General features: G+C 42.5%; 1 protein-coding gene across 1 annotated transcript in view; it reads right to left on the minus strand.

Moving 5' to 3' along the window:
• HEATR3 (HEAT repeat containing 3) overlaps nt 1-9,948 on the minus strand; it is a 36,775-nt gene extending 26,827 nt beyond the window's left edge. Inside the window, exons 1-6 of the mRNA XM_007459480.1 lie at nt 9,635-9,948; nt 9,323-9,495; nt 7,384-7,471; nt 5,368-5,480; nt 3,037-3,146; nt 642-782 (exon numbers count right to left, since the gene is read on the minus strand). Of these exons, the coding sequence (XP_007459542.1) occupies nt 642-782; nt 3,037-3,146; nt 5,368-5,480; nt 7,384-7,471; nt 9,323-9,495; nt 9,635-9,769 (760 nt within the window). The 5' untranslated portion in view covers nt 9,770-9,948. The remainder of the gene's footprint in view (nt 1-641; nt 783-3,036; nt 3,147-5,367; nt 5,481-7,383; nt 7,472-9,322; nt 9,496-9,634) is intronic.
• Nucleotides 9,949-10,367: the final 419 nt, after the last annotated feature.

Raw genomic sequence — 10,367 nt, forward strand, 5'->3', positions numbered from 1 at the left:
GAAATGGAGTTGTTTAATGTGTACAGAGTTTCTGTTTTGCAAGATGAAAAGTGTTCGGGAGATTGGTTATACAACAATGCAAATGTACACTGCTTAACTGTACACTTAAAAATGGTTAAGTTGTTAAATTTTATGTTAGTGTATTGTATCAGTTTTGGGGAAAAAAACCACCTCTCAAGATAAATTACCCCTGGAAGACCAAAGGGCAAGAGGAAACTATATAATAAGTTTCCTACTACTTGACATGTCATCAGATTATTTCTTCTTTCTGTATTTAGAAATTCTGGGGGGATGCATTGCGGGTGAAGATCTTATAGGAAAGTGAATGGGCACGTCTTAGATGCCTACACTACGGTCAACTTCTGAACTCACTGGTTCATAAATAAGAGGGGGTCCTGACAACAGCATTTCTTTATCAGACAACAGTAGTTTGTTAAACTAAAAACAAATTTAATCTTAGAAGGCTTTGAAACTATGCAGAACCGCTAGAATTAAGGGTCTCCACTAAAATATTAAAATTTTCAGAACAGACTAAGCACAGAAAGCCCTGATGTGGTGAAATGGGGGAATAACTTTGTCCCCCATCTCTACCTACTACAAGTTACTAAAAAAGCACACAGTCACATATGGCTAAACTTTACCTGCCACCAATGTCTTTAATAGAATATATTCCATGGAATTGACAGGAGAAAGCATTGCTGATTCCAGCACATGCAATGCTGGGGTACTGAAAGATTTCAGTAGCTCTGGGTTATCTTCAGTCACCGTCTGCAAACAATATGCTATAAAGACAAACATCAAATATTTAGAAAAAAATGAATTCTGCTAGGATAATTTAAACCAAAATAACTCATCAAAAAACATTTGCATCTTTACAAGTTCTTTGGACACAGGTAGCTTTTGTAGGGGATATACGCTTTCCCTCAAACACGGTTCATGCAAATGAGGCTTCCCAAACTATCAGAGGTATAAAAGACCTTTCTCCCTTTTTTCTTAATTTCTAATCCTTTATAAAACTATACTTTTATAAAATATAATTTAAAAGGCTCTTAATTGCCGTGACAATGTGGAATTATTATAAACATTTATAAAGGTTTAGCCTCTATTTCTGTACTCATCACAGACCAGTAGCAAACAGCCTGCGGACCAAACACCAGTGCACTGACAACACTCTCAGGGTAGTTCTGCTGTCAAAGACAAGCCCTAGGTTTGGGAACATTCTGGTTTCGTTGAAATTCAGCATGACCTTAAAAGTTAGAGTTATTTCTGGTGGAACATATTTAAGGAAAAAAGTGTTTTATATAAAAATATGAGCAAATTAAGAGGTGGTAAAATATTAATAGCCATATGATTTATTTAGCACTTAACTGTTCTCTGGCATTAGAACAAGACAATGGATTACAACTTGTAAATTGGAAATAATTAACTGAAAGTATAAAAACAGTTGGGATTGCATGAAAGGTCTGACTGAAGCACAAATGAGGAAGGAAGCACAAATTTGTTTTCTTTGAGATACTGTAGACCATACAAATCCATTTCTTTCCAGGTCTAAAACTTCCAAAGCAGATCGTTCCCATCCAAGTTAGTAGTCAAAATACATGCTATTGCTGTGCTCTATTTTGGTTTCCAAAATACATTTATATATAAATCCATATATATGCATATATGTACATATACATATATCCCAATGTAGTATTTTTTTCATTAAGAGACTAATTAAATTCACTTTAGCAAAAAAACAAGATAAGTTGTGATTGCTAAGACAACACAAGCTCAAAGAAAGCTGTATTAATACATAGTATGGAATCTCAGAATTTCACTTTACTATATGTAAGCCGTGCTTGATTTTCAAAACAAAAGTAATTTGACATTTCTTTAAAAATTCATGAACCTAGGTAAGTGCCAAGGAAAACACTGCTATACAATGCAAAATAACTTTATTCTGATCCATTTTTTTAAAGTTCTTTAAAAATGTTCTTTAGGAAAAAAACTAAATAAATAACCAAATCTACAAAACTTAAGGCCCCAAAACAGAAGTGAAGTTTCTCTTTTAAAAGCTATGAACTTTCCTGAAATTCTCTTATTGTAATAAAGACTGTCCTCTGAGACTAAAAGTCACCTACCAATTTCCTAGTTCGACTGTTTTTAAAATTCTCATTTACTCACAAATCTCCCCTTTGCCAAAGATTCCATTTTGAGAAACTGATTTTAAATTTTTTCTCAGTAGTATTTATTCCACTATTATTTTTTCCTTTTCTGTTCTGTGTCCACTAGAGCCAAGAGAAACACTGGTAAGGGGAATATACTTCAGTAAGTGGAATAAACTTGTCCTTGCCAGGAGAAATACACAGTTAAATAAAAGGACAGCCAGATGCCTATATTATGATGGGTAGAAAAAAAATGCTTTTCACCCATTATTTCTCCACTTGCCCCCAGAGTTCTGCTGAGCCACCCACCCTCTGGTTTCTGTCTCCTCCACCTGCTGAGTAAGGGCCCCCGGTGGCTCTCTAACCCCATGTACAGAAGGTGAGGGAGCCAAGGCAGCGGAAGCTGCCAGACTTTGCTTTCCCTGTCTGGAAGGCAAGCAGGCCTATGTGAAATTCCAATCACTTATTTTCCTCTCTCAAAAAAAGCACAGGTTATCAGAAGTATCCTTCTGGAAGTATGAGATAGTGGTACAAGCCATTTAAATAAGTCTACATTCCAATTAACTATGGCTCAAAGGCCTGGTAGTTGTGGGTTACTGTTTCTCGGCAAATGGGAGATGAAAGCTTCAAGAATTAATAAAGCCTTCTAAGAATGGTAGTATACTAGAAACCACATATGCTCACATAATTACTTTCCTCCCTCTCAGGGTCAAGAGCAGGAAAACTACATGAGTAAGTAAAGCATTAATCACAGACTTTAAAAGATTCAGAATAGAACTCAGCTATGCATTTACATACAATGAGAAAAAAAAATCACTCCTGTAGAATAAACATGCTATGTCTGAATAAAAAATTTTGAATAAGGCCACACATACTTCTCTTCACTTACCTACTGAAATAGCCAGGTCAACATTGGTGGAAAACCTACTTAAATACTTTAATACAATCTCCAAACACCCTTCTTTGTTGAATATAGATACTGCTCTACTACTGCATTCACTAAATTGAAGGGGGGAAAAAAAAGTTTTACTATTCACATTTTAACATTATCAACCACAGAAATTCATGAAAAAATAATTAGGCTTTGTAAAAGAACCAAAGAGTTGTAGTCAAACACCCACCATTTTCATAGGTGAAGAAACCAATGCCCATTCATAGTCACTGTGCAGGAACACAACTGGCTATCTGTATTTTTATTTCCATCACAGTAGGATCTTTTAGCCAATCTCTTTACCCGCATGCCAATTTCCTTACAGGAGGTTAAAGATGGAAGAGAGCTTAGAAATCATTTACTTCAATTCCTCATTTTGTGGATAAGGAAACTCAGACCCCAAGAGGTGAAGTGATCTGTCCAAAGATCACACACTTTGTTACTGGTGAGTCTTTGAGTCCAGCTTCACTTGTCTTTCCACTATATCACAGTAATAATACATTAAAGTAAGGATAACAGGCCTCTATACTTATCACACAAAAAGTACAAATTTAAAAGAAAGTAAAATTAAATTTTTATTCATTCCATCTAGACTGTTATAATTTTAACAGAATTTGTAGATTGCAACAGAGAAATTGTTATAAGTATTTTTGAAATTACACTACTTTTTAATAAAAGAATCAGAATTAATGTTATCAATGTTATTAATTAACAGATATGCTAAATATAGGGTAAACAGAGCTAATTTTAATAATTTTATCCCGGGTTCCAGAGAAGAATATTCCTCCAGACATACCATATATACACATGACAGACTAACAGCTAAGAGAGCTGACTAAATGATTAAATTCAATCCTGCTGTCTAAAGATAAACTATTTTCTGTTTGTGTATCCATCTATCCATCCATCCATCCATCCATCTAGTTACTGCAACACTGCTATGAACCTCCCCTCAAGAAGCCCATAGTAAAGTCAGGTATAGTCAGGAAAATAAAGCATAAATGTGTTAAGATAATGGGCACTCAGGAAAGAGAGATCACTGTGGAGACCACTCTTTCAGGCACTTCTCAAAGAAAACTTTTTTTAAATTTCTGAGTTCAACAATTTATATATTAAAGTTATCTGAAAAACAGCACCCACTAGCTTGCTTGAATATGGCATTTCCTCAAATCTGATCTCTCCAATTTTCCTGGTGGAATGCATCCACTAGTTTAAAATGAAATCATGGGGGGAACGGATAAATTGGAGGATTGGGACTGACATACACACACTACTATACATAAAATAGATAACTAATGAGGACCTAGTGTAGAGCACAGGGAGCTCTACTCAATAGCTCTACAACAGCCTGTATGGGAAAAGAATCTAAAAAAGAGTGGACATACGTATATGTATAACAGATTCACTCTGCTGTACAGCAGAAACTAACACAACATTGTAAATCAACTATACCCCAATAAAAAATTAAAAAATAAAAATAAAAACTAAAAAAAAAAAGATATCATAGGCAAGTTTGGACTGCTGTGTAGGCAGCTTTCCAGGATCCAACTTAACCTTGTATTCTATAAAGTACCTGTGCTCTACGTCAGGAATAATCATCGCTGCTGTGACTGAAAAGAAGGAAATGACAGATTCTTGCTAGAAGCTGCCTAGAAATGTGAGATAATAAAATTGCATAGAAAAAAATGCAGGTTGTGTTTCCAGCCATCTCCATTCCTAAAAGCAAGTCCACCCACCCCCACCCCTACTCCCACCCTCCCCCGCCCCGGGCCATTGTTACAATGATGGAATGGAGCGTGGACTTCTTCCTACTGGGACCAAAGGAGCTCTTCTCAGCCATCTACTTCCCTGTCAAATGGCACCTGCCACGGCAGAGGAGTAAAGCACCCACTGAGGTCTGTGGTCCCTGTCTCATTCCAGATGCCAGGCCAAAGCATCTACTGCACTGGAGCCTGGCTGGCTTTAAGACAACTGCTCCTTAAGGTACACGGGTAGTGGGGGAGGAAGGAGGTGCAGTGGGTACTTATGACCATGATTCCTCTTATTTTTGTCAGCAGCAATGACTGGAGAGAAGAGCTGTAAAGCAAAAAAGGACGTAGTGATGCTACGAGGAAAACGGCTTGGAAAGGACAGTTGATCTTAGGTCACTTGATGAGACCTCCGACCAAGCAGTAACATCACAGATTTACACGCCTACCAAAGAGAACAGAGATTCCTCTGCATTTTAACAGAGGGAGCAGCAGCCTGAGTAGCACTGAAGCAGGAGGCTGCATCTGGAAAGCATCTTACCATATATTCCACAGCACGTTTACGGCTTCATTGGCTATGTTTTCAATAGAATTTCTGCTCTGATCTTTTTTTTCCTGTGGAGACATCTCATTTGAATCCAGTCCAGTACTACACTGAAATCAAATACCATGATTAGTACCTTTGTTCAAAAGAATAATTAAACAGAAAGACAGTGAAGAATCACAAAAGTAAACATCAAAAACGATAGTGGTTGCCTACATAGGAAAAGAATCTAAAGAAAAAAAAAGAGTGGATATATGTATATGTACAACTGATTCACTTTGCTGTATGCCTGAAATTAACACAACATTGTAAATCAACTATACTCCAATAAAAATTTTTAAAAAATGATAGTGGTTAACAAGCCCATCAAATTCTCATAAACAGTACAGTTCCTGTAACCCTGCGCCCTTCTGGCCAGAAATACAGACAAGAAAGGTTCACAAGTCACTGTACAAACTGGATAAAAAGCATTTCACATTTTAAGCGAAAATGTAAAATCAATACAAAATATTTTATCTAATGTGGTAAAGATAGTATATAAGGCAAAGAAAAGTAACACATAATAAGAGCTAACATCTATACAGTACCTTCTATGTGCAAGGCACTATTCTAAGCACTTCATGTCTGTTAAGTCATTTAATCCTCACCACAAACCTAGGAAGTAGATGAACTCTTATCCCTAATCTCCTGCTACAAATAGGAAACAGGTACAGAGAGCTTGCTGAAGGTGTAGCTTAGTATCTAGCGAAGTGGGATTCAGATGCAGGCATCCTGGCTCCAAAGTGGGTGCTCTGAACCACTCTGCAGTTCTGCCCCTCTCCTACAATCCACGGCACCCTCTAAAGCAGGCTTCTTAACCTCAGCACTACTGACATTTGGATGGGATGATTCTTTGCTGCGGTGCACGTGGCTGTCATGCGCAATGTAGGATGTTCAGCAGCATCCTTGGCCTCTACCCACTAGATGCCAGTAGCAACCCCTACTCCAAAGCCACGACAATCAAAAACGGCTCCAGACATTGCTAAATGTCCCCTGCAGGGCACATCATCCCTAGTACAATCACTGTTCTAAAGGGAACAAGACTGACACCTCTCATCGAAACTGTGTATTCTTTATATGGCCTCAAGTGAAAATTACCCATCAATACAGAATAGTGGACGAGAGGCACGGCGGAGGAAGAGCTCCTTAATCCTTGAACTACATCGTGCAATAAAGGTGGCATGAGATTAAATCTGAGAACATAATCTAGTCTTCTCAGCAAATTCCTAATGTCTGTGCTTCAGTTTCCTCATCTGTAAAACAGGAATAATAATACCTGCCAAATAGGACTGCTCCGAAGATTAAGTGAAATAATACACAAGACAGCACCTAGCACATAAATAAGCGACCAATAAACACAAATTATTTTCATCGTATGAAGTTTAAAGTCTAAAGGAGTCAGTCTATAGTTTTAGGAAGGTCTTTTCTAACAAGCAGATAAATAAAGGTAGCGGGGACAAACTAGAGACTAGTATCCGTGATGAAATCAGTGTTTCCAGGAAAGAAATACAATTCCTATAGAATGTTTTGAGGGAAGACAAAATAACTAACACCAAAGTACTTAAAAAGCAAAACAGGGACTTCCTTGGTAGCACAGTGGTTAAGAATCCGCCTGCCAATGCAGGGGACACGGGTTCGATCCCTGGTCCGGGAAGATCCCACATGCCGTGGAGCAGCTAAGTCTGTGCGCCACAGCTACTGAGCCTGCACTCTAGAGCCCACGAGCCACAACTACTGAGCCCTCGCACCTAGAGCCCGTGTTCCACAACAAGAGAAGCCACTGCAATGAGAAGCCCAGGCACCGCTACGAAGAGTAGCCCCGGCTCACCGCAACTAGAGAAAGCCCGCGCGCAGCAACAAAGACCCAACGCAGCCAAAAATAAATAAATAAACTTATTAAAAAAAAAAAAGGCAAAACAAAACCCCAAACCATCTGAGTGTGTATACTAACAGCGACCTGGGAAAGTGGCATACCTCTTTCAGCAGTGCAACCAGCGGAGTCATGATATCCTTGGTCACCATGTCATCACAAACTTCGAAACCGCCACAAGCACTGAGATTTCTACACAAGAAGTTTAAAACAGGTTTTACTTTCAGATCACATGTCACAAAACATATTAAGCACTCAAGTTTATTTCTATTTCTACCCATACTTAGGGTTTCCCGGAAGAAATCGCTTATGATTCCTGTAAGATGTTGCACAGCCAATCCACAGATCTCCACCTATGCTGATCCTTGCTCTACATGAAGTAAACAGATGTCTCTGTCTTGTAACAGCTTAGTTTTCAGGACTGAGACGATACACCGGGAGGGGGAAGACTTCTCTTATTTAATGTGAATCAGGCATGGCCTCATCTTTTTTTTTTTGGCCACACAGCCTGGCTTGTGAGATTTTAGTTCCCCGACCAGGGATTGAACCCGCACCCTCCGCAGAGAGAGCACGGAGTCCTAACCACTGGACTGCCAGGGAAGTCCCCTGCCTGATCTTATATGAAGGGAACTTTTCTTGGAATCAAGACTTTCAGGGTAGGAAGGGTGAGGCTATTGAGAAAGACATTCCCTTGAAGCAATCCTGACTAAATTTAATTTTGATTGGAAAGACATTGCTTGCCCTCTGAGTGCACAGCACTGTGCTAGGCACTCGGGATATGAAGAGAAACTGTGCTAGGCACTCGGATATGAAGCCTCACCATCTTCCAGGAGCTCTCAGTGCGTGTATGCTTTGGGGGGAGGGTAGGGCTTTCGACACACTGTTTCCTCCATCAAGTGGTTAATCCCCACTCATGCCCCAGATCTCACCTCAAACATCACGCCCTTAGGGTTTTCTTCCCTGAACCCCCAGGTATACCTTCTCATAGCATCTTCTGTAAATATCATTGGCTGTAATTACACACTTGTGTGATTAGTTGCATAATGCCTGCCTCTCTCAATACTGTAAGATCCATTAAGGACAGAAATTATGTGTCTTGTTCACTGCCACATGCCCACGACCTAGCCCACTGCCTGGTGCACAGCAGGCACTCAATATATACTTGCTAAATCAATTAATAAAACAGAATAAATAAAGACAGAGCTATGAAAACTACGAATATTAACTTTACTCTTGCCCCCCCTACAGTCCATTCTCTGCACAGCTACCAGAGTGGCCTTTTGAAAAGGTAAATTAGACCAGTCACTCCTGCTTAGAATAGGTCCTTTAGCTCTACACCACCGGATCCTTATCCATCTCTCCAGCCTCAACTCTTACAATGCCCGCCCTCCACTCTATTCGGCCACATAACCTTCCCATTCTTTAACCATGCCAAGCCCTCTGCTGTTGCTGTTCCCTCTGTCAGGAATGCTCTTTCTCTAAAGATCACCCAATTTACAGTAACTTCCCACCCCCAACTCATCATCCTCTTGGTTTCTCCATAGCACCACTTACGATCTAATGTTATGTTTCACCTGTTTACTGGTTTCCTGTCTGTCTCCGCATCAACACGGGTTCTGTGAAGGCAGGGATCTTGGCTGTCTTGCTCAATATCCTGCCTGCTCAAAATCTACCGCACCTAGAACACCTGGCATTTATACTGGAAGAGTTCACTGAACCTCAGGACTCCATGGAGGCTCCCTGGAGAGGGTACAACGTGCGCTAGGCCTTGAGGAGAGGACGTTTGACAGGTGGCTACTGCAGGTGAAGCAGCAATACGTGTAGTCCGGGGCTCGTGGGGTCCTCCGGAGTCTGAAGCCTGAGTTCAAATGTCTCCCTCTGCAAATAGGAGAGCCTCTGCAGTTCCTGGCCCTCCCGAGCTGCCGCAGACAAGTGCACTGAGGATGAAGCCGATTAGCTACGGTGCGTGGCACACAGGAGGCGCCAGCTGGACGCCGTGGGCCCGGATCCCAGGCACCACCCCGGACCCCACTCCCTGCTCACCTCAGTGCGCCAGCCGCCGTCTCCCTCACCGCCAGGCTGGGGTCGAGCAGCAGCGGCCCGAGGCGTCGCACGGCGTCCCGCCGAGCCAGGCCCGGCAGCGCCGGCCGCTGCTGCACCAGCCGGGCCAGCCCCGCGCAGGCGCACTCGCGGACCTCGGCGCTCGGGTGCTGGAGCTGCGGGAAAGAACAAGTGTCAGAGAGCAGAGCGCACGCGCGGGGGCGCGGCGGCAGGGGCGCGTGGCGTTGCTGGGGGGCCCCGGGCGAGGTCTGCCCCCCGACCCTCCCCGCGCGGCCCGGCGAGCCCTCGCCTCACTTTTTCCAGCAGCTCCGCCGCTGGCCCGTCGTCCTCCTCTGGCTCAGTCCCGTTCGCCGCCGCCGCCTCGGCCTGACAGTCGCCCGTAGGGGAGAACTGAGGTCGCTTGAAGCGTTTCGTCCGGCTCTTGCCCATTGTGAATTGCGTTGGCGGGAAGACCGAGAGAGGAGGGCAACAGCAAGACGGTGGAGTCTGCTCAGCTGGCAGCAAGGTCTTGCAGTCTAGGGGTCTATGCACTACTGTTCAGCTGGGCCCGATGACGGCCCGAGCCCACATGGGGAAGCAATGCGCGTGCGCGTGCGCGTGGCGTGTCGGCGGCGGAGGGGGGTGGCGGCCATCGCGGGGAGAGCGCAGGCGTAGAGGGGAGGTTGGGCGGGCCCAGACCTTGCGGAGGGGCGTGTCTTATGGGTTTTCTCAGGAAGGGGAAGGCAGGATTTGAAGGGTAGAACCGACTCCGCCTCCCACCGGCTAGTGACATTTATCAAGTTACTGAACTTGCCAAACCTTTATTTCCATAATAATCAAATGCGATGAAGAATGCCTAACTTGCCAGGTTATTGTGAGGCTTAAAAAAATATTATGTAAAGGGCCTAACTCCAAGCCTGATGTATGTATGTAGTAGGTGCTCAAAAAATATTAACCACGATTTTATTTTGTGCCTAGCACAGCTCCTGTCATAGACGAAGTCCCTATTTGATGGACTCCCTAAGAAGTTACTAAACCTTCCTGCCTC

Source organism: Lipotes vexillifer, unplaced genomic scaffold, assembly GCF_000442215.2.
Source record: "Lipotes vexillifer unplaced genomic scaffold, Lipotes_vexillifer_v1.1 scaffold342, whole genome shotgun sequence".
NCBI classification, from domain to species: domain Eukaryota; kingdom Metazoa; phylum Chordata; class Mammalia; order Artiodactyla; family Lipotidae; genus Lipotes; species Lipotes vexillifer.